This window comes from Rattus norvegicus, chromosome 13 (genome assembly GCF_036323735.1).
Source record: "Rattus norvegicus strain BN/NHsdMcwi chromosome 13, GRCr8, whole genome shotgun sequence".
In the NCBI taxonomy this organism is placed as follows: domain Eukaryota; kingdom Metazoa; phylum Chordata; class Mammalia; order Rodentia; family Muridae; genus Rattus; species Rattus norvegicus.
Window position 1 is genome coordinate 46,899,856 of NC_086031.1, and position 23,640 is coordinate 46,923,495.

At 49.2% G+C, this 23,640-nt stretch overlaps 2 protein-coding genes across 3 annotated transcripts in view; one reads left to right on the forward strand and one right to left on the reverse strand.

Moving 5' to 3' along the window:
* Lrrn2 (leucine rich repeat neuronal 2) overlaps positions 1-23,640 on the forward strand; it is a 60,497-nt gene that overhangs the window by 25,808 nt on the left and 11,049 nt on the right. Inside the window, exon 1 of one of the 2 annotated variants that reach the window (XM_063272072.1) lies at positions 6,055-6,205. The exons of the other annotated variant lie outside the window; for it this stretch is intronic. The gene's annotated coding sequence lies outside the window, so the exon portion shown is untranslated. Of the gene's footprint in view, positions 1-6,054; positions 6,206-23,640 lie in introns of those variants that run through there. 2 annotated transcript variants of the gene reach the window in all.
* The window catches only part of Mdm4 (MDM4 regulator of p53), a 146,006-nt gene continuing 144,746 nt past the window's right edge, over positions 22,381-23,640 (reverse strand). Inside the window, exon 8 of the mRNA XM_063272291.1 lies at positions 22,381-23,024. Coding sequence (XP_063128361.1) covers positions 22,822-23,024 — 203 coding nt within the window. The 3' untranslated portion in view covers positions 22,381-22,821. The remainder of the gene's footprint in view (positions 23,025-23,640) is intronic.

Consider the following 23,640-nt stretch of genomic DNA (forward strand, 5'->3'; position numbering starts at 1 on the left):
AAAGAATGGTATGGAACAGAGACACCCTAGGTCACTTAACTACATCTCATCCTGTGACTGTCCCTCCCTTACCCCTGAAAACTGTTTTCCAGGTTGGTTGAGGTGATTTGGCTAGGGATGCCTACTCTGACTCCCCCACCCCCAGACTCCTGTGTTTGAATGCTTGGCCTATAGGGAGTGGCACTATTAGGAGGTGTGGCCTTGCTGGAGGAAGTGTGTCAGTGTGGGGGCGGGCTTTGAGGTCTCCTATGCTCAAGTTACGCCCAATGTGGTTCCCTTCTGCTGCCTGTGGATCAAGATGTAGAACTCTCAGCTCTTTCTCCAGCACATCTGCCTGCACACTGCCATGCTTCCCACCATGATGATAATGGACTAAACCTCTGAATCTGCAAGCCAACCCTAGTGAAATGTTTTCTTTCGTAAGAGTTGCCTTGGTCATGGTATCTCTTCACAGCAATGAAACCCTGAGACACTGACCTGGGGGCATGAGCACAAATACAAATGGGGATGAGGCAAGATGTTGAAAAATGGAGAGCTGCCAACAGCTTGTGGGCAATATGAAGAGGTCTTTGGGTCTTTGGAGAAGTGGGGACCACTTCTCCAGCAGCTCTAGGGGTGCTTGTGATGCATGGGTATTGAGCTCTCTCAAGGGGACACCTGCCGGTTCACAGCTCTTCTTGGACATGTGGAATGTTTTAAATCAGCCTTTCAAGACTCTCTCAAAAATGCAAACCATTAACTTTGGCCACTGGTTTTTGAACCATGAGATTCTAAAAGAAAACATCTAATATTTGAGGAAATGTAAAAATGAATAAAAAAATAATGTGAAGAAATCAAACAGTATGGTGAAAGGTGTGGGGGCCAACAGGAGACCAGGACGCCATAGGTGATATCCTCTGAGAAGATATTATGGTCACAAAATAAGAGCGTGGGATGCTTTTTAAAATTAGGGACTAGCTCAGACTCCATAAAAGTCATCCTATTATCACACATAATTCAGTGGGTTCTTGTGGATTCACAAAGCTATGCACCCATCACCCCTAATTCTAGAATATTTTCATGTCCCTCCCCAGGAAACCCTGTGCCTATTAATAGGCATTTACTCTCCCCCATCCCTCATCCCTGGTAACTACTAACTCCTTTCTATATCTATAAAGCAGCCCGCCCTGACATTTTATATAAGTAGAATCATTTGGTGTGTAGCTTTTCATGTCTTGAATACATGTGCGGTATTCAAGGTTCCATCTTGCTGCACACATTGTTACTTATTTTTTTTAAGATTTATTTTTATTTATTTCATGTATCTGAGTACACTGTAGCTGTCTTCATGCACACCAGAAGGAGAAATCGGATCCCATTACAGATGGTTGTGAGCCACCATGTGGTTGCTGGGAACTGAACTCAGGACCTCTGGAAGAGCAGTTGGTGCTCTTAACCGCTGAACCATCTCTCCAGCCCTTGTTACTTCATTCTTGATGTGATTGGCTAACCACACAGCAATGCATGGATATATCTTATTGTATTGGTTGCACATTACATTTTAATCCAGGCTGGTAGGTATTTACAGTTGGGTACAAAAGAGAAGAATGAGTTTCTGGAAATTTAAAATTTATGTTCTGTCTGGGTGTGGTGGCTCACACCTGAATCCCAATTCATGGGGCAAAACAGGAGGGTCAAGTGTTCCGGGCCAGCCTGGGCTACATTCATATCAAGACTCTTTCCTGATTCACTAAGGTCTGGAATATGGCTCAGTGGCAAAATCCTTGCCTGGAATGCACAAGACCCTAAGTTTGGTCTTCAGCACTTTAAATACATATCTATACATTGTGTGGGTGTTCTCTTTCCCTAAATAATGATGTAAGGCTCCTCTCAGTGGTGGACACAGTTAATAATAATAATAATAATAATAATAATAATAATAATAATAATAATAATAATAAAGAGCCCCACTGACGCTGAACGCAACAGCATCATTGCATTCTGTAAGTCCAGAATTTGGGATGCTAAGCGAGGAAGCTTGCTTGAGTCCAGGAGTTTGAGAACCAGCCTGAGTAACATGTCAAGACCCCGCCTCAAATTTCACAATATCAAGATAAAATCAAGGTTCTGCAAATATCTAGAAAGACAAAGACGGGCTTTGGGGTACGGCAGACTGTTTAGCAGCTACCCTGGCAGCAAGCAGACAATGGAACCTCTAGAAATGCCGGGAGCGAGTGGTTTCAGTGTCAAATTCTACCAAAATGTCAGTTAGCCATGCAGATTGAACAAAGATGTGTAAGCATGCAAACTTTCAAGAAACATTTTTTTTCCCAAAGCAGCAGGAAGGGTCTGGGAAGGTGGCTCAGCAGTTAAGAACACTTACTGTTTTTGTATTGTGCCAAGTTCTTGCTCTGCTGTGGGGACTGACCTGACTGGGGCAGTGAAGGATGAAGAAAAGACAACCCCCAGGCAAAAGCTGGGACTCTCTGGTAGAGAAGCCTCAGCACCCTGGAAGCTCAGCCTGGGTATTACGTGGAGAGGCAGGGTTATGCATACAACTGAATCAAGGGGGGAGGGCTATTTATTGTGTATAGCTAAATCAAGGAGATGGGTTTAGCTAATCTTGGTAGGAACCATCTCTGTAGGGGAATAGGGTTCAGCTGTAGTCATGGTGTGGGGCAGAGAAAGCTATGGCTGGACATTTTCTGCACACATTGTCAGCACTTGTCCTTGGAGCCCCAAGGAAGGCTTTGTCATACCTCTGAGCTTCACTGGGGAGGGCCTCATGAGGCTGAGGCATTGGGGTCCTTGACACGGCTATGTCAGCAATATGCATTCACTCAGAACATCGTCCCCTCCTCTGTTTCCCTCAGCACAGTGTCTGGGTTTGCTTCTCAGCACCTACATGGCAGCTCACAATCATCTCTAACTCCAGGTCCAGGAGATCTGATGCCCTCTTCAGGCCTCTTAGGGCACTGCAAGCATGTGGTGCACATACATGCCTGCCGGCCAAAACACAAAAAAACAAAACAAAACAACAACAACAAAAAACACTCATACGCATGAAATAAAAATGAATAATTTTCAAAAGCAACTGGAAGATGTACTGTATATAAAATGAGCTTTAGAAAAAGATGGCGTGCAAAAGGGAGAGAGACCAAAAATGTTTATCGCCATAGGAAAAAGCTGGCGAGACACTGTTAGAGTATAACAGCAGTTAGCCCCAGGAGGGGAGGTAGAGCATGGTTTAAATTTCCTCCTTGTTTTTTGTGTTTTCTCATTTTTCAATAATAGTGTTATAGTGTACCTACCAATGGGTGCGATTTGTCACATGCAGATACAGAGAGCTAGAAGGCAGGAGGGGAAACAGAAATAACAGGAGCTAAGAGGAGCTGGGTAGCTCTAAGGCCACCGTGCAGTCCCCAAAGCCAGCATCTTACATCGCAGGTGCCCGCACATCACGTGACAGCCATAGGCCAGCTTCGGCCCTTCTGCCCTGCTGGATAAAAGCTTTCCTCAGAAGAGACAGTAGATCATGTTTACCTTATATACTGTCTCTGTCTCTGGCAGAAAGGAGGTAGCATTGGCATGGAATGGATGTCCACGTGCAGCACGAGGGCTTAAAGATACAGACCCTGAGGCTGAGCTGCAAAGGTTCAAATCCCAGCTTTAGCTGAATGGCCCTGTCTCTTTACATTCTTGCCTACCAATGAGGGTAAACGCATCACAGGACTAGATGCAAGAATAATCCATGCTAAGTACTTAGAACAGCGGGTCCCAGTGTAGGGGCCAGCTTACCATTACTTCATAGCAGAGGAGTGGAACCAGACAAGTGTGAGCATCCCTGACATGGGGGTTGGGGAGCAAACCTGCCCCCTCTATTTCTTCCACTGGAAAGTAGAATGAGGCAGATGCAGGTCTTTGCTACAGGGGCTGGAGAGATGGCTCAGGGGTTAAGAGCACTGACTGCTCTTTCAGAGGTCCTGAGTTCAAATCCCAGCAACCACATGGTGGCTCACAACCATCTGTAATGGGATCTGATGCCCTTTTCTGGTGCATCTGAAGACAGTGACATGTATTCACATACATAAAAAGAAATTAATAACAATAATAATAATAGTAATAAGGCACTCAGGACCATCTTGCCTTGCTTAGGGGTCGAAGCTGCCCAAGGAAGGAGTAGAAGTAGAAGAAGACTCACCCCCAAGCCAGTGATTCTAGAAAGGGGGAGAGTGGCTCTGGAGGCAGACAGTGCCCTGAGACAGCAGAGTGGACACAGATTCACAACTGAATCACCTGCTTGGAGCTAGTTTCCCCCGTAGGCCTCTGTACCCCACCCTCTGAGCAGCAGGAAGCCCCGTGAAGGAGCATGGGTTTTGCATGCTAGCAGGGCTCTGTGGTTCTTGGGCATACTCTGTCTTTGGTTTGCTGGGGGGGGGGGTTGTCTGTTTGTTTGTTTTTCTTTTTGAGACAGAGTCTCATGTAGCCCAGGCTAACTTTAAACTTCCTTTGTAGCCAAGGATAGCCTTGAATTGCTAATCCTCCCACCTCGGGTTCACGAATGCTTAATTACAGCCATACAACCCCAGTTTTTTTTTTTCTTCCTTCCTTCCTTCCTTCTTTCCTTCCTTCCTTCCTTTCTTTCTTTCTTTTTCTCCTCCTCCTCCTCCTCCTCTTCTTCTTCTTCCTCCTCCTCCTCTTCTTCCTCTTCCTCTTCCTCTTCCTCTTCCTCTTCCTCCTCCTCCTCCTCTTCCTCTTCCTCTTCCTCTTCCTCCTCCTCCTCCTCCTCCTCCTCCTCCTCCTCCTCCTCCTCTTCTTCTTCTTCTTCTTCTTCTTCTTCTTCTTCTTCTTCTTCTTCTTCTTCTTCTTCTTCTTCTTCTTCTTCTTCTTCTTCTCCTCCTTCATTCTGGGAGGTGTGGCTCTCCAACAAGAAACAGCCACCGTTTATCCAGTCCCTGCTCCACACAGATCACTTTTTGACATCTCTGAGGAATTTCTATTCTAATTGTACAGAAGAAGAAACTGAGATGAGGGGCAATTAGCTTGCCAGACACGGAACATAATGAGACAACTGAATCCATAACCAGCCCTTTGCTCTTCCGCGGTGCCCACACACCCACTCACAGATGGGAGGAGAGGGTGACAGGGCAGCAGAGAGGGTCCCAGTGCCTGCCTGTCTTCCCCTCCCTCTCTTTCCGCTTCCATGAAATTCTTCAGGTATTCAGCCACTGTTTTGACAGGCCTTGGAGCAGCCCAGCACCTTTCCCTCTCCTTCTTCCCAGTCTCCTATTGTCTCTAATTAAAGATGACTTGAAAGCCCCCCTGTGAGACGCACTGCTTGGCAGTGTGCCAACCCCCTGCTGGGAGAGGCAACAGCGGGGCACCTGGTACCTTAGCACATGGAGACACCTGGGCACTCGTAGGGGGCCAGCTGGGCAAGGAGAGCAGAGAGGAGGGAGGTGGCACAGGGCAGGACAGGGTAGGGTCGACTGACAGTAGTGCCTGTCCAGCCACACAGCTTTGGGGGCTCTCTCCTCGGTTACTCAGTTTGCATCCCAAATCTTTCCCCATTAGTTCCCAGGCTGGAAAGGTTTGGGGGTGCAGGACTTCAGTGCTAACACTGGAAGGTAGAAACAAGTCAGTCAGCTCCGCTCTCTGCTCCCTCATTATTACAGTCTCAGTTTACAAGTCTCTTCTCCCAAGAGGCCTCTGGACTACAGGGGTACCGCATCATTACCCTCTTACCCTAGCTTAGGTTTCTGTTGCTGCCATGATATGTCACCAGTGGTAATGGCTTCAATCCTCACACATGAGTATTGTCTCACGGTCCTGCCCCTCACAGGTCCAGCTGTGTGAGCTGCTGTTTTCTCAGGTTTAGGCTACAAAAGGCCAAACCAAGGTGTCAGCAGATCATGGAGGAGATCTGTTCTACATCCCACTTGGGTGGTTGGTGACATCGGGTCCTATTGCAGTACTGCAGTGGCCTGCCTGGCCCAGGGAGTGGCACTATTTGAAGGTGTGGCCTTGTTGGAGTAGGTGTGGCCTTGTTGCAATAGGTGTGTCCCTGTAGGTGTGGACTTCAAGACTCTCATCGTAGCCATTTTGGAAGCCAGTCTTCTAGTGACCTTCAGATGAAGACCTAGAACTCTCAGCTCCTCTGGCACCGTGCCTGCCTAGATGCTGCCATGTTCCCACCTTGATGATAATGGACGGAACCTCTGAACATGTAAGCCAGCCCCAATTAAATGTTGTCCTTATAAGAGCTGCCTTGGTCATGGTGTCTGTTCACAGCAGTAAAACCCTAAGACAAGGACCAACATTGTTTCTATGCTGGCTATCAGCTGAGGACCACCCTTAGCCCCTTTTGGGGTCTCTCTGCTGCCTTTTGCACGGCTTCCTGTACCTCAGAAGTAGTGAGATGTACATCAAATCCCAAAATGCTGGCACTCTTCTGCTTCCAGTTGGAGAAACACCCTCCTCTAGAGGCTTCATCTGCCTGGCCCAGGGAGTGGCACTATTTGGAGGTGTGGCCTTGTTGAAGTAGGTGTGGCCTTAGACACAGCTTAGAGCTGTGGAAAACTGGAAACTCTCTGACCTTAAAGTCTTTTGCTGAGTAAGGTAGCGGGGTCACCGGGTTCCATAATGGAGGTCTTTGGAGGACTCTTCTGCCTACAAAGTGGCTTCTGAGCTCTTGTCACCTTTGCCACACACGATACCCTCTTCCCATGTCACCCCCATGAGACCGGTATCTGTAGTGTGCATAGCAATGTCCCCTTAGTGTTTGGCACACAGAGAGCTGTTGGGTGTAGTAACTGAATGAACATTCTGGTGGCCATTAAATCCCCAAAGGAAACAGAAACATCTGGTAAATCCAAAGAGGCTTCCCAGAGCCCAGAGTCATCTAGTCTGATGGCAGGGGGTGTCATGTAGGCTGAAGCTCCCTCCAGCCCTGGTGCTGCATGAGGATCTATAAGGGCAAAAAAAAAAAAAAAAAAAAAAAAAAAATCACTTCTAGTGACTGCCTCAGGGAGTACTGTCCAGGTGGAGGCGGGGCCTGCCTCCCTCCGCTGGGTTCAAAGACAGTCCACCTGGGATTTCAAACAATTAATTTCCCCAATCTGCAAAACGATCAGCTTCTGAGGAAAAACAATTAGCCCACTGCAAATTGTAATTGTCATCTCACTCTTGATTTTAATTTGGACTAATGAGGGCTAAGTGATTCCGGCTGCCTCTGACTTCCACCATCCCCAGGCCCAGGCCCTTACCTGCCAGTGGTTATTTAACCCTCAGTTGCCCACCCTGCTGCTGGGGCTGAGGGACCTTTTTAGAGTTGGCACAGTGCCCAGGGTGGGTACAGCAGGAAGAGGGAAAGGAAGAGAGTCTCTGGCCCACAGGGAAGCTGTCTGTTTACAAGGCTCATAGGCAATCAAGGTTTTATTGAATGGAATTGACTACAGGCTTGAGCCTTGTCACAGCCAGTTACCTCTAGCCGTGCAATCTCTGGGGGCCTGCTTCCAGAACATCTGTCGGGCTCCCTCTTGCCGGAGAGTCTGTACCTGGTCTTGCCCACCGCCGCCATCCCGCCTTGCCAGCAGCTGAGGAAATACATGGTGTTCACATCTGCCAGCTGCTGGGTCAGTTAGGAAGTGACCCCGATCTGATTAGTTTAACCCTAATTCCTGACAAACAAACCAAGGCCCAGAGAGAGAAGGTCTTGGTCAAGGTCAGAACTCTGTAGTACCCCAGAGCCCTCCCTGCTGTTTGCCAATGCTTACAGAACCTCCTCTCCCCTATGACTTCTTAAAATGCTTGCCTGTCATCCACACCCACAATGCCTGCTGCATCTGAGGCTGCAAGGAAGGAAGGGAGAACCATCTTCCTGGTCCACTCATTCTTCTGCCTTGACCCATCCGTCAGCCCCACTCAGCCTCGTGTCTGATTAGGTTGGCTTGATTTATTTATTCATCTCCCCATCCATCTAGCCATGCAGTCATTCTGTACTACAGCTGTGTGCCGAGAGAACCATGTCATGTTCTGGGAAGGAAAAGATGAATCCCCTCATCTGCCCTTCCACCTCCCTAATATCCTCTACTACGGAGCCTTCCAGCCCAGAGCCCCAGTCCTTGGGAGCTATTCGTTGGCATGATTGTCCCCCTGGTGTCCCCCTGAGTCCTGAATAGCAGCAACATGGAGAGGATTGTTCTGACCCCCACCCCTAGCTTCTGCCCCTTGTCGACCCCTCCCAGTCCCTGTGGCTTGAGGATGTGTTTGGAATAGGAACCCTGAGCTCTGCTATTGGCTTTGATGCTGACCTGCTCTGTGGCCTTCTACAAATCCTGTCCTCCGATCTCTTCCACCTTGAAGGCAGGGCCTTGGCTCTGGAGCTTCCATCAGGCTGTGGATGATTCTGGAAGAAGCTCACCCTACCCAGCCGGCTGTCTTTCACATGTTAGTGGAGCCAGCAGAGATAGGCCAGGGTCCTACTTTGCTCAGAGAGGTGGAGATCTAGGCCTGAGACCACCATGGGGAGCACTGAGTGTCTGATCTTCAGGTTCCTCATCTAAACAGTGAGGATGCTAAGGCCCAACTGTGTGGTGATAAGTAGTCCCGGGCCCCATGAGCCTACCCTGCAGGGCAGACAGCGCCATGGAACTGGTTTGGGGTGGATGTTCTAACCAGAGTTTCTGCAGGACTAGAACTTGCATTGATCTGGACATGGAAAAAGGAAAGAATGTCCTGCTTGCCTTGCCGGGAGCCTTGGGATGGAGGATCTTTCAGGCTTCTTCTAACTCTTTATGTTGGAGTCTGCAGTAAGACCCATGACAGTGAGGGCAGCCTATAGGCGGCCCTCTTCACCTGGGCCCGCCCAGGTCCCTCCCTCTGCGCTCCACTGCCAACCCCTGACTCAGCCTGTTGTAGTCCTGTGCTCTTCCTGCCGGTCCAGCTTTACCAGAGTCCCCAAGTAATTGGTGGAGGTTGGACTTGAACCCAAGTATCTGATCCACAGTCTATGTCCTCTAGAGATAGAATACAGCCTAGAGTGTAAATGCAGTATAATGATAGTATTTGAACAAACATATTAAATAAGTAAATGGGAACAAGAGGAATTATTGCCACTGAGCTTGTGTATAAAAATATTATTTCAGGGGCTAGAGCAACGGCTCATCAGTTACACACACACACACACACACACACACACACACACACACACACACAGAGTACCCATGTTGGGTGTGTAGTTACATGTACACCCAGCTCCATTTGGAACCTCACAATCACAGCTACTCAGAGGCCACCTGGGAGGTGAGGCTGCCACATCGGACAATTCAGGTCACTGTGCTTAGTGCCGTTCCTTTCTTCTTAGTCACAAGGTGACTCACTTCAAAAACCTGGCTTCCTCTGGACTCCAGACTGCTCTGCCTCTGCTGTTCTCCTTCGAATTCTTTGGGAATTGACTTTCCTTTCCACTCACCTGCACTGTCTCTCTCCAGACCGCTCTCTCTTCCCTTACTTAGCAGTCCTGAAGAAAGATTTGTCAGGTTTCCTCACCTTTATGTCACGAAGGAGGCCAACATTCCTCATTTACATGCAGGATGGACCCGAGGTTCTGACCTGTCGAATGGCACCTCTATCAAAATATCACATTTGGAAATGTCAGAGTGGCTTTTTGATAAGCTGTCCGTCACTCTGAGGGTGGCTGACAGACGCAGTGACAGGGTGGTGTCTCTAAGGTACTGCGGAACACATCTTCTATGATTGCATCGTGTTTTATTTATTCAATGCACCACGAAATCTCCTGAAGGAAGTGAGTGATGAACCCCACAGGCCCAGCCCCCAAGGTCCTTCTGCCCGTTCCTAGCCTTTGTCCCTTCCCTCGTCCCTTTGCTATCTTCTGGTCAATACAGCACAGTGCCAAGTGCCTCCAAAGCTCCTCCAGGCCCACTGATAAGCCGGCCACTCTCTGGGCAGCCCTGACAGCCACAGAGGGAGTATGCAAGTGTTTCTGGGACCCTGGTGTGGCTCTGAGAGTGGCCTGCCTGGGTCCTGGCTGGACCACAGCTCCTCCATACAAGAAGGATGTCCACCCTGTTTCTAGCTGTTAGCCCTTTCCCTCCCTTTCCTCCTGCTTTTCTAGACACTCCAGCTCCCAGACTGTAGCTCTCCGTCCTATTTCCTCTCAACTTCAAGGGCAACGACAGGGTTGGTTTGTCTGTTGTTTGTCTGTGTTTGTTTGTTTTACGGAATATTCACTAAAAACTAAAGAAAAACAGCAACGCCCACATAAAAAAGGAAAATGCCACAAATCAAAATAAGTTCCAAAAGTTTCGGTTCACATATTTCTAACCAAACTAAAGGTATCAAGTCCCTGGGGAGATAGGCTGGTTGGATCCAAGCAGATTGGGCCTAGCCCTTTCTCTCTCTCTCCCGTGTCTGAGGTGCTCCTCTTCTGTCACACAGAGGACTTCCTCCTCTGGTCCTCCTCCCAAGCTTTGGCACGCAGACTTTGGCCAGGTAGGACAGGTGGTCACCTACAGTGGAGCGGGAAGTCAGTAACTGGTCAGGGATGTTACCAAGTGGGAGAAGGAGCCATTCTGGAGCTTCTGGTCAGTAAGTAGAGAGGACAACCCTGTTTCACGTGGTGTCACTTATGAGGGTGCCTTAGAAGCAGATGTCGGGACCTACATGCTGCCATGGTGTTTAATTCCTCTGCAATTAAAGCAACCATAAACATATAACCCATGTTGAGGATGAGTCTTCCCACATCAACTACCCTAATCTAGATAAGCCTTCATAGAAATGCCCAGGGGCTTGTCTCTCCAGTGGTCCTAGACCCTATCAAGTTGACAATCACTATTAACAATCATACCATTCACCCACCTTCAAACCCATCAATCTATCCACCCACCCTCAAACCCAACTATTCATCCACCCATAAAACCATCTATCTATCTGTCCACCCTCAAACCCATCTATCCATCCACCCACCCTCAAACCCATCTATCCATCCACCCACAAACCTATCTATCCATCCATCCACCCTCAAACCCATCTATCCATCCACCCACCCTCAAACCCATCTATCCATCTACCCACCCTCAAACCCATCTATCCATCCACCCATCCAAAAACCCATCTATCCATTCACCCAACTTCAAACCCATCAATCTATCCACCCACCCACAAACCCATCTATCCATCCACCCACCCACAAACCCATCTATCCATCTACCCACCCTCAAACCCATCTATCCATCCACCCGCCCTCAAACCCATCTATCCATCCACCCGCCCTCAAACCCATCTATCCATCCACCCACAAACCCATCTATCTATCCACCCACAAACCCATCTATCTATCCACCCACAAACCCATCTATCTATCCACCCACCCAGAAATCCATCTATATCTATCCATCCACCCACAAATTCATCTATCCATTCACCTACACCCAAACCCATCTATTTATCCATGCACCCACAAATCCTTCTATCCATTCACCCACTCACAAACCCTCTATCCATCCACCCACCCTCAAACCCATCTATCCATCCACCTACACACAAACCCATCTATCTATCCATCCACAAACCCATCTATCCATCCACCCACAAATTCGTCTATCCATTCACCTACACCCAAACCCATCTATTTATCCATGCACCCACAAATCCTTCTATCCATTCACCCACTCACAAACCCATCTATCCATCCACACACCCACAAACCCATGTAACCATCCACCTACCAACCCATCAATCTGTACATTCTTACACCTATCATCTGAGATCTATGGAAGAGAAATAGCAGGAACACAAACCACACAGATACAGATTTTCAGTGTGAGCTTTTCCCTGACTCCTGAGAGGACTGTGTTGCAATTTCTGCAGAAGGAAGCATCTTAGAAAGGAACTCTTGCTTCAGAGCTAGACCAGTCTGGCTCCAGTCTTAGCCATGTGGCTTCTCAGGTGACTCTTGAGCAGTCAGTTGCCTTGGTTTCTTCATCTGTACCTGCAGGCTGTCAGTCAGAGAGACTCGACTGTGAGTTCTCATGTTTATGCATCTCTACCCTGCCCTTTTGCCGCACGGGTGTTAGGGTTGATACCTGAGCTATGGTGGCTCTCTGCCTTGGCATGGAGTAGAGAATTGCAGGCTCCAGGTAGCTATACCGCCAGCTGGGCAGGCCTGGCCCCCATGTCTTATCTACACACAGGGCCAGCCTTGCTTCCATCAAAGGGTACCCCATAATCTGTTCCACCTAACACAACCTGATGAACACTGGCTATGTGCCCAGCCCCCTGCTCTGAAGAGCTCAACCTAGGGGAGGCAGCTAAGGTTGCTAGGGAACCAGCTCCTGCTAAGGTTACCAGCACTATGGCAGCAGAGAGGATGACAAGGGAGACAGTAAGAGCCAAACAACTAAGAATTCCCTAAGCAGACGAGAAGATTCTAGAAAGACAGATTGAAAGACTTGGAAGCACAAAGGAGAACTCCAGATCCTGTGAGTACAGGGACGGAGGTGGTGGCAGGACTGGAGGAGGATCTGCCCTAGTCACCAAGGAGATTAGCAACTTTCATGAGGACAGAGGGAAAAGATGAGAGACAGAAGGGAGCCCAGATGGCTGCTGTGGGATGTCAGGGAGTAGCTCCAGGGACAGCTTCGTGGGGAAGCCATGAGGACTTGTAGGCTCCAACCAGAAGCACAGCGAGAGTACCTCTGCCTACCACTTCCACAAGACCAAGTGGCCACCCCACTAGGGCCCCCTTCATATTTCACTGGGGCTACCAGCATGATCATGAATGAGAGGGAGAGGGAGAGGGAGAGGGAGAGGGAGAGGGAGAGAGAGAGAGAGAGAGAGAGAGAGAGAGAGAGAGAGAGCCTGACACTACTAAGGATACGTGGAGGAGAAATTTTATTGTAGGAATGAGGAAGAACATGGCCAGCAGCATCTGGAAGAGTCTAGAGTGAATATGACTAAAAGACTGAATGGATCCTTGTAAGAAACTGGAGGTAAAAGAGAGCCAGAAGCCCAGAGGCCTGGAGAGCAGGAACCAGGAACAGCAGCCAAGAGGCAAAGAGGCCAAGAGATCCAGCATAGCTAATCATAATTATATGTGTGTGTGTGTGTGTGTGTGTGTGTGTGTGTGTGTGTGTGTGTGTGTGTGTGTGTGTGTGTGTAAATCTTCCCTTATATAGGGAAGAGAAAGTTGGGGAAAGGGCCAGCCCAGTCTCTGGGCTGGAGAGTTTAGGGTAGGCAGTGGGGTTTGCCAGCTAGGATATCTCCAGAACAGGTACTGGTGAGGCTGAGGGAAGCTGGCTGGCAGCACCCGCTTTGATATGTTAATAGGCACCTCAGTTAGCTGTTTGTCCCAGATTTGAGACCTAACATAGTAATTTAATGTCCCTACCCGTGCCGACTGGAGAAGAGACCTCACTTGCTGAACACTTCCCTGCCTTACGCCAGACTCTCTGTCATGATTCTATTTAATGCCTAAGACAACATTGTGAAGTACTGTTCTCCTTTCATGATCTAGAAACTGACACTCAGAACGGCTAAGTCACTTACTTGTTCAAGGTTATAAAGCTAGAAAGATGCCAGGGCAGGATTTGAACACACGCCTTTGGTGTTTTGGAGGCTGCATTCTCCTTCACCACTCGGGGAAACTCTTTTGGTTCCCAGCTTCCCAAACCTGATCGCCTCCTACCCCTAGGACTCTGGGAGAATTTATATGACACTGGGGCTGTTTTCATCATTAAAGGCTGTCAGCATGGTGACAGGGAACGGTAGATATGGAGCTGTCACAGCGGGGGTTGGCGGGGGATGAGGCAAGGAGAAGGAAGGCACTCCATCACTGCCTGTGTGGTGGCAAGGCTAGCGCTTGCTCCACACAGGGTCTGCAAACCGCCTCGGCGTCATCTTCATTCAGGCCCTGCTTGCTTTCAGCAGGTAGAAAAAGCTGTGGCCATGGCAAGAGGCTTGCCAGCACCGGGAATCAAGCTGGGAGGAGAATAGGCGACAGAGTATCTGCTGAGAACCTCATCAAAACTGAACCGGGAGGCTACCTACAATTTCTACCTAGCCCTGCCCTGCCCTGGAATCTTCCACCATGGGCTCCCAAACTCAGAAGGCTTTTGACTATCTGGAGCTTTGCAGGTGGGGGCTGATTTATCCTGAAGTCCATCTTCAGTCTCCCCTCTAACTCCTTCCTGCTCTAAAGTTCCTGGAGATGAAGGAGATGTGACACCCTAGCAAGCCCAGCTGCCAGTGTGGGGCAGAGAAGGGGCCACAGCCTCCCTGAGCGCTTACAATTGTTTAAACTCCTCGGGGGTCCTTGTGTTTGTAAAGGTGTGGGCAGGCACCTGGCAGTTGGGGAATGGGCTCTGTGGCTGACAACCTGTCCGGTTTAGAGCCCTTCTGGATCCTGGCTGGAAGGAAGGATGCCGGGCTCCGCCAGAAAAGGCTCTGCAGGAGACCAGCTGTTACTGCGGTCTGGGAAGTTTCCATCCTTCTCCAGTGGGAAGCACGTACATTTCTAATACAGTCACCTAATTACTTGTTTAAACCAGGCATCCCATGTGAAATGACTCCTGGCTGAGACCAGAGAAAGCCATCAGCTGTCCCCTGCAGGGCCTAGCCCTGCAGGATGGGATCCCCACTGGCTGAGAGACACTGACAGCCCTGCTCGAGCAGAGGCATCTGGGAAGCCCTGGTGGTGGGGGGGGGAGCGTTTGAAGGCTGGGCTAACACCTTCCTCCCAGCCAACCAGATCTTCCTGGGCATGGATACAAGCAGACCCACAAGAAGTAGGCACCAAGAATCCTTTTCCAGCTGTGACTGTGACGCTCCAAGGCATCTTGCAAGGCGGGTCCCTGGGCACCTGTACTTCTCTCCCACCTGGAGAAGACAAAGTCTGGCCATACCTAAGCCGTTCTGGGCCCAGTTGTGTGGATATAAGCCAGTTGGTTGGTTGGTTGCCCAGAGTTTTGAGGTCTGGAGGAAAGGCACTGGAGATATAGGACCTGTAGGGCGTTCATTATTAGAATTTTAGTTGTTATTACTGGGAGAACAGTCCCCTCGTTCATTCCCTGAGAAACCATGCTGGAGCTGCCCACATAAACACCGTCAGATGGCTGTAACTCTAGGGAACCCAGTGTCCTCTCCTGGCTCAGAGGACACACATACACACACGCACACACACACACACACACAGAGAGAGAGAGAGAGAGAGAGAGAGAGTAAACCTTTTATAAACTGTTCTTTCCAAACTTTATAAGAGCCCAATATACTATAGGCTTTTTGTAAATCACCTATTAGCATTCCAGGTAGATAACTTGCATCATTTTATAGACAAGGGGATTTCAGCTTGGTAAGACTGACTGTGGTCCAGACTTCCACACAAACCCAAACTGTCAAATGTCACTATTTTCTGGGAAGACCTGTGTAGTGCTGTGGACTGGCTCCCTCCCACTCCGTTACTTGGCTTTCCTTTGTGGCAGCATTTCTGTCCTGTCTCATAATTCACCTGGAGACTGCTCAATGTGTCACTTGGTACCCAAAGCTAGCAATCATGTGGAAGCCCCATGGTCTCAAAGGTAGGGAAGGGGAAAGACAGGCATCTCACAACCACAATGGGAGGCCTTGTAGCCAGGCCCCGGGGCTGCGGCTCTTGAGCATGCTGGGAGAGGAGAAGGTATGTCCAGGAAGTGCTTTGCCAAGGCTTCCTACGCTGCTGTAATTGGGTAGTTGTGTCCATTGTCCCAAGTGCTGAATCGTAATTTAAACAAGGTGTTAGAATTTGTGTAAAAGCCCCAGAACTGAGTGATCTGCTCTATCATGTACAAGCACAGTGAAAGGGTAGCCTTCACCTCCTCAACCCCATTGGCTGATACCTTCGTCTTGGACCACCCAGCTCCAAGAAATCAATTCTGTTCCTTATAAACTACCCGGTTTATGGCACTTGGTGATTGTGTCCTAGTAGGGTAAGACAGTGGCCAATCCAGCTAAGCAATCAAATAGGTGACCATGAGCTCATTGTACATGAATCTCTCTAAAGAAATCATTAGCATAAGCCTGTCCCATGCATGTGTATGTGTGCGCATACACACAGCTCCCTGTGTGTCTATATGTAATGGCATAGTATTGGCAGTCCTGGTTGGTGCCCTTTCTAGCTGGACAGAGCCCCTGTTCTATGCCCCGTTTCCTTGCCTGCATAATAGGGATGATTTCAACAAACTGTGAGGATTTACAAGGATGGTTTTTGGCAAGTGCCTGGCGAGAGCTTTGGTAACTTCGCTGCATCCGTTTCATTTATCACTGCCCCCATTCTGGAACTGAGGAAATGGGGCCCACGAGGTGGCCCTAGTGGGTATGCAAGTGTAAAGCCAGGTAGCTGTGTAGCCTAAATCCATGATGTCCAGGAGGCTCAGAGAGGGTAATTCTTTCCCTTTGCAGTAGGGCCCTGGTGCTGGGAGGAGGAGTTCTCTTGAGGTCAGACAAGTCTAACCACCTAGGGATCCCAAGGAAGCTCTATGGCCAAGGACCCAATGGCAACCTAAAAGCCAATAGCCTCCCAAACTGGTCAGGACTGAGCTGTGCCCCTGGGTGAGCCAACACAGTCAGGCCTTGCAGAGGAAGCCTGAGACTACCAGCCACAGGGCTCTGCTCCACTTAATGCAGACTAGGGCTCGTAAGGACCACAGTGTCCATGTTGCCACAAGGCAAATCTGAGTTGGCTTCTCTGTGACATAAAGTTGCCAAGGCTTGTTTACTTCACCTTTGTATACCTCCATTTCCTCATCTGTAAAATGGGAATGCTGGTAGCTCCTCCTGAAGCGGAAGGGGGCTCAATGAAGTGAGGCCTTGAAGTCCCCAAGATCCATTTAGCCCAGAACTGCTAACACTGAAGCCGGGGTTGGACCCTGGCCCTGAAAAAGAGGCCACAGCTTGAATAGTGGCAATTAGACTGCATTCCCCACGCTGCTGCCTTGGGTCCAAGGCTGGGAGACCAGGCAGTCACAGTAGAGATTCCCTCCACCCATGCTTTCTTGAAGCTAGACCAGAAGCAGCAGCGAGGGAGGGCAAAGAAACCCCTAGTGAATTCTCCCGACTTCTCCCAGTCCCACAGCCCCTGCGGGGAACCAGGCTGCATAATACAATGGGATTTAATAAAATGCCTTTAACTCACAAAGTTTGTCTGCTGCCAGCTCCTTAATTAAATTGCCTAACTCTCTCTGCAATGGCAGCATGAACTCCCGCGTTTAAAGAGAGCACCGTGTTGCTATGGTGCTCCCGCCAGAGCAGGCTCAGGGCAGGCTGTGGAAGAGCATGCAAATGAGAGGCTCTTCCTGCCTCCCTGGCGCCAATGACGTCCTTCCAGCCACTCACCACGATACTCAAAGCACTATCTCCCCAGCCCCTCCCTCATTCCATTCCCCACACATTGTGTTTTGTCAGCTAGGATCTGTCTTTCCTGGTGAGGAACTGACTCCTCGCTGGGAATGCTGAGTTGGGCTTTAAAACTGGGAGTTTGGGGACTGGTTGCGTAGGGTAGAACTGCTCCCTACTCTGACTTTGCGTCTCAGCCCAGCCCTGGCCCACAGAGCAGCCCTGAGGGGCGGGAAGAGTGTAGGCGGGAGGAGGGGAGACGGGAGGAGGGGAAACAGTAGCAGCATCTCCTACACAGCCCCCTCCACCTGCCGCGATGCCCTGTGCAGATACAATCTGTGCCCACTCGGCAGTGCCTCAAACCCTTGCTCAGAGGGTACATGGCTGGGTAAGAAAACAGATTTGCTCTTATGCTCATGTTTAGAGCTGCAAGAAACACCTGGCATCTGGGCCTGCCCCTGCTCTCGCCCCTGCTCTGTGCATTCGAACTCCACATGCTCATGTGCATACTTCCGTATACGCCTGTGCCCCGCCTCTTGAGAATGAGATTGTTGGAATCTCGCTGTCTCCAGTGTCTTTGACAGCGGCACAATCTGGGTCTGTTCTGAAGTGTGTACACATCACAGATGTGAGGCATTCCCGTGCTCTTGTGGCGACCAGGGTCTTGTGAGTCACAGGATGTTGACAGCAAATGAAGTTGAGGATGCCAGCTGAGGTCACTCAAATAGGTGGTGATGACAGACAGAGAGAGGCACTGACCACCAAAGCAGAGAATGGATGGCCATGGCAGGCATGGGGCTGGTGGCATTAATAAGAAGAGGGAGGAGGGGCTGGCCCTGCAGTTACAGCATGGGAGGAAATCTAGCATTGTGATGAGACAGTAGTGGCCGTCATGGTGTGATGCTGTCGCCTGCCCCTGTGAGAGTGGGGTGCCAACACATGCTCATTTTCTCTCGTGATACCCAGCTGGGAAGAATGTTAGCTGTCCTGGTGGCAGGAAGGCTGGTTCCCTGGGACCATATTTGAGATCCCCCATTGCTATAAGCTGCAGCTTCTTCTGAAATTCTGAGACCACCTGAAAACTCTCTCTCCCCAGAGGAGGATTCACAGAGCAGCTGCCCTGTTGTGCAGCCCTTGGGGGACAGAACACCAGTGCTGAGTGAGGGGAACCATTAGGAACATTCGCTTAAAAGTGAGCATGGGGCTTCGAGTGTCTCTTGAGGATAGAATTTTATTTCTGGCCTGTGCTGTTTCCCAGTCCATTCATGCTCTGTATGCTATAAGGAAGAGAAAAGAAAATTGCTATGGGGCCCCTCCCTTAACCCAGCCGCCAGGGTCAGAACCAGCAAAGCCTCAGAACATTCCAGAAACCTTGCCAGCCAACCCCAGCATCCCCAGAATTGATCTTACTGGGCTTCTGGGGGGAGATGTAGTGATGAGGACAAGCCCAGATTTCACAGACATGCTGGGTTTTGGTTTAGGGTTTCTGTTTGAGATAGGAGTTTATGTAGTCCAGGCTAGCCTCAAATTCATTATGTAGTAGGGTCCAGCATTAAATTGATCCTCCTGTCTCCGCTTTCCAAATGCTGCAATTGCAGGTGTGCCCTGCCACAAACAGCGACACACTACTTTTTTCTTTTAAGTCAAGCTCTCGGTAAGTAGCCCTGGCTGACTTTGATTTCAAAATCACAGCAATTCTTCTGCTTCAGCCTCCTAGGTAATGCTGAGATTACAGGTGTGAGTCATATATACATATGTACATGTATGTATATGTATGCATATATATGTATTATGCATATATGTATGTATGCATATGTGTATATATATGTATATATGCATGCGATAGTGAAAATATCTTTTAGATAATGTTTCCAATCCTTCCCTCTTACAGATTAAAAAAGATCAGCTTGCAGTAAGTAAAAACCCAATAAAAAATGACAATAAGGGGCTGGAGAGAGGGCTCAGTGGTTAAGAGCACCGACCCCCTCTTCCAGAAGTCCTGAGTTCAATTCCCAGCAACCACATGGTGGCTCACAACCATCTGTAATGGGATCTGATGCCCTGTTCTGGTGTGTCTGAAGACAGCTACAGTGTATTCATATAAATAAAATAAATCTTTTTTAAAAATGACAATAAAAACACTTTTTATGTTCCTAGCATCTCTAGTGACACAGTGGACTCTGTGATCTGACTGCATTTGTAGAATGGGCTCAACCGACAGCTTCTGAGTCTTTCCCCAGCTTCAGCCCAGCACTGGGAGGGACTGAGCACAACAGCTTGCTGTGTATGTTTGCCCTTGTGTATTAGAACTTTAAAAGAGGGTGAGACCTTGTCTCCATTTTTCAGAGGAGGTAATGAGCATCTCAGCCTAGTTGGCCTGGTTAGTAAGAGGCAGAGATGGACCGTGAACCCAGAATCCCTGGATTAACTTCCTAAGACCGCCATAATAAAGCACTATAAACTCATCCCTTCGAACAGCATAAACACAATGTCTGAGACCTGGAGGCTAGAAGTTCAAGTTCAAATTGTCAGCAGAACTAGCCTCCCTCAGAAAGACCAAAGGATCTCATCCTTGTCTCTGCTGTCTTCTGCTGACTGTCATCAACCGGGAACGGGGTACATTCCTTGCTTGAAGGTGAATCTTGTCCCTTCTCCCTGAGTATCTGCCTCTCGGCATTTCCTTCCTCTTGTGGGAAGGGCTGCCCATCATATTGGATTGGGGTCTTTCCTGATGATATCATCTTTGTTTCATTGCATCTATGAAGACCCTATTTTCTAAGAAGTACCCAGAGTGGGGGTTCAGTACATCTTTTGGGGTACACTGTGCAGCACATGGCATTCCTGACATCAGGCTAATGGCCTTGCCCTATGTTCCCCTTGCTCCCTTGATGCCCCAGTTTCTCCCATCTTCTATCTCCATAGACAAGGTGCCCTTCTCCTCCGGCACAGCCCAGGGCCGCCAGAGCACCATTCATTTCTGCTCTTCCAAATTATTGCCAGCTACTAAAGTGGAATCATGAAATATAGGCGGGCTTTTCATCTTTTTTATTCACAGACAGTAAAAAATCATTAAGCCTTGCTCTTAATTAGTTTAATTTTGAAGCTTCTAAATATTGATTTAACCTCCACTCCTTTGTGCTCGCTGCAGTCACTGAATTATGCCTGGTATTGATCACAGATAGAAGCATTTCCCTCCACTGAGCTTGGGGCTTGAGAGCCGTCCGCTTGTGTGACATGCTGGGCTGTGATGCTACACAGGTATGGAGGAGAAGCTACGCCAGAGGAGGGAAAGGCTCATCCTTAGGCCAGAGGCCAGCTTCTTCTTCTTGCATTGGCCCCAGACTCAAAGGAGACTGATCAAGAGAAGGTCAACTGGAAATGTCCCCATTCCATTATGGGATGGAGAATTGGGAAGTGGGGCAGGAGGGTCTTGAAGGATCGGGTCCCAGATCATAGGTTCTGGCACCAACCAGCAGTGACCTGGCTTTACGGATGAACACGCGCAGGTGGGACAGGTGTCACACTGCAGCGTAGCTCCTCATTCTCTGTCACGGTGGCGTTATGAGCCCACAGGCAGCCACTCCTGAGACATCTGAGACCTGGATCACCTTCAGGCTGTTTCGGTGTTTACCATTATTGTTGCCCACCCACATGGGGAATCAGGACTAGACTGGGGGCACACTGTACCTCTGACCTTGGCCCATTACTGTGTGCTGTGTGAACTTGAGCAAGACCCTGTTTCCATGAAAACAGGGACAGTGGCATCTGTGCCTGTCAAACACATCCTCTCTGTGCAGCTTGAGGACAGTACCAAAGACTAGAAATGTGTTTCTTACAATTTTGGAAGCCAAGAAGTCCAAAGTGGAGGCATCAGCATGCCCGGAGGCCTGCTGTCCGCTTCCAAGATAGAGTTTTAAATTCAGAGTTCTCTGGAGAATACCGTATCCCCATGTGGAGGGGAGAAAAGGCAGACTGAGAGAAAAAGACAAAACTCCCTCTCTCATGCCTTTCAAAAGACCACGTGTCCATTCAGGAAGATAGAGCCCTTGTGACCAAAACACCTCCCAACATGGAGCCACTGGGGATTGTGTTTCTTTCTTTCTATTTTGGCTTTTTGAGACATAGTTTCTCTGTGCAGTCCTAGCTGTCCCAGAAGTCATTATATAGACCAGGCTGGACTTGGACTCAGAGATCCGCCTGCCTCTGCCTTCCTAGTGTTTGAATTAGTGTCTTGAATCACCACACTCCATGGAGGGATGGGGCAATTGGGTTTCTAATGCAAGAATCTTGAGCCTGCATTCAGACCATAGCTTCCTAAGATAGTGGGGATGGAGTGCATTATTAATAATGACTGAAGTCTCAATGGCCTCCATGGCACCTGTGACTACACTAGGTCTACACTACACACAGGATCGTGACCAGCCCATGCTGTCCCTGTTTTACAGGGCTTTCCTTACAGGCCATAGGGAAACACTCCTTGCCATTCACTTTCTGTAGTTTTCTCCCAGGCCTCTGCTTCTGGTGCCTCCTATGAATGTCTTCCCACTATCTGTATCTCCTGGGACCCTTCTTGGTCCAGACTCTGTCCAGGAGCTTGGTCCTCCCACCCTAGGGAGATTCTTAAAGACTATCTTATCAAAGTGCTTATCAACTTTACTCATCGTTTTAAGTACTGGCTGTGATAAAACACTATAACCATAAGCCACTTGGGGAGGCAAAGGTTAATTTCCTCTTAGACTTGCTCACACTGTCCATCAGCAAAAGAAGCCAAGGCAGGAAGTTGAGGCAGCAACCTGGAGGCAGGAGCTTGCAGAGGCCAAGGAAGAGGCTCACTTACTGGCTTATGCCTCATGGCTCAGCCTGCTTTCTTACAGGATCCAGGACCACTAATCCAGGGGTGACACTGCCCACAGTGAGCTGGGCCATCTTACATCCATCATCAAGATGGCCAATCAGGTGTGGGCGTTTTCTCAACTGTAACTCCTTCTTTCCCAAATGACTATGTCTTAGGGTTTCATTGCTGTGAACAGACACCATGACCAAGGCAACTCTTATAAAGGACAACATTTAATTGGGACTGGCTTACAGGTTCAGAGGTTCAGTCCATCATCAAAGCGGGAACATGGCAGCATCCAGGAAGGCATAGTACTGGAGCTGGGAGTTCCACATCTTCATCTGAAGGCTGCTAGCAGAATACTCACTTCCAGGTAGCTAGGATGAGGGTCTTAAAGCCCATGCCCACAGTGACACACCTACTCCAACATGGCCACACCTTCTAATCCTGCCATTCCCTGGACTGACATAGACAAACCACCACCGACTATAATTTGTGTCAATTTGATATAAAACTAGCGCACAACATGAATTTTCAGCATACTTCCTCTGAATACTCGCCTGACTTCCTATATATGAGAGGACTATGTCTGCCTGTTCCCACAGTTGCGCCCTGCTGCCCCTCTATAACACTTTATATTCCATAGTTTCCCTTATTTTGTTCTCACTCTGTGGAAACCCACCTGCCCTCCCTGTCTCTGGTGTCCCTTCCCTTTCCCATGAGTGAAGTGCCCAGCCTTCCACAGGACCTTGACTGATGCTCCTTAGAGGATTCTCTGTGCCCAGGACAGAGGAAGTGAGGGGATTCGGGAAGACTCCATTCTTACCTGTCAAGAGAGAAACATCAAGCATGAGTAAATGCTTTGGGGGTTTCTAAGTTTCATTCCTTGGTTTATAGAGTGGGGATCCCAGACGTCATCCAGCTCAAACATGGGTCTCGAGGCCCTATTTGTCCTCAGCCTCTGATCCTGGAGGCCTAAGGACTTTCTCGGAGCTGTTGCCCATGATGGCTCAGGGCCCACTAGGCCTGAGGAGGGATAAGGCCATGATCAAAGTCTCTTCCCAGCCGTAACATGGGCCGCACTACCTACCACCAATCCCCATGCCCTTTGCTGTGCCACCTCCCCTTTGGCTGTAGGGCAGGCAGTCCAGGTGAACACGGAGAGAATAGGAAAGAGCTGAGCTGCGGAGATCACCGAAGGACTGAACCAGACCAGGAAAGACCTGGAAGGTTGTGGAGGGCTGACAGGCTATCTCACTGCAGTGAGGGAGGGATGGGGGAGGGGAGGGGAGAGAAACACCCACCGAGGGCCTCAGCTGAAGCTATTTATCTCCCGGCCTGCTGCCATAGCTGACAGAGGAAAAGGCTTCCGGCCTCCAGCCCAGGCCTTCTTTGCAGCGTGATTTATCTCTGGGCTTCATCTGGTAAACCTGCTGATGAAA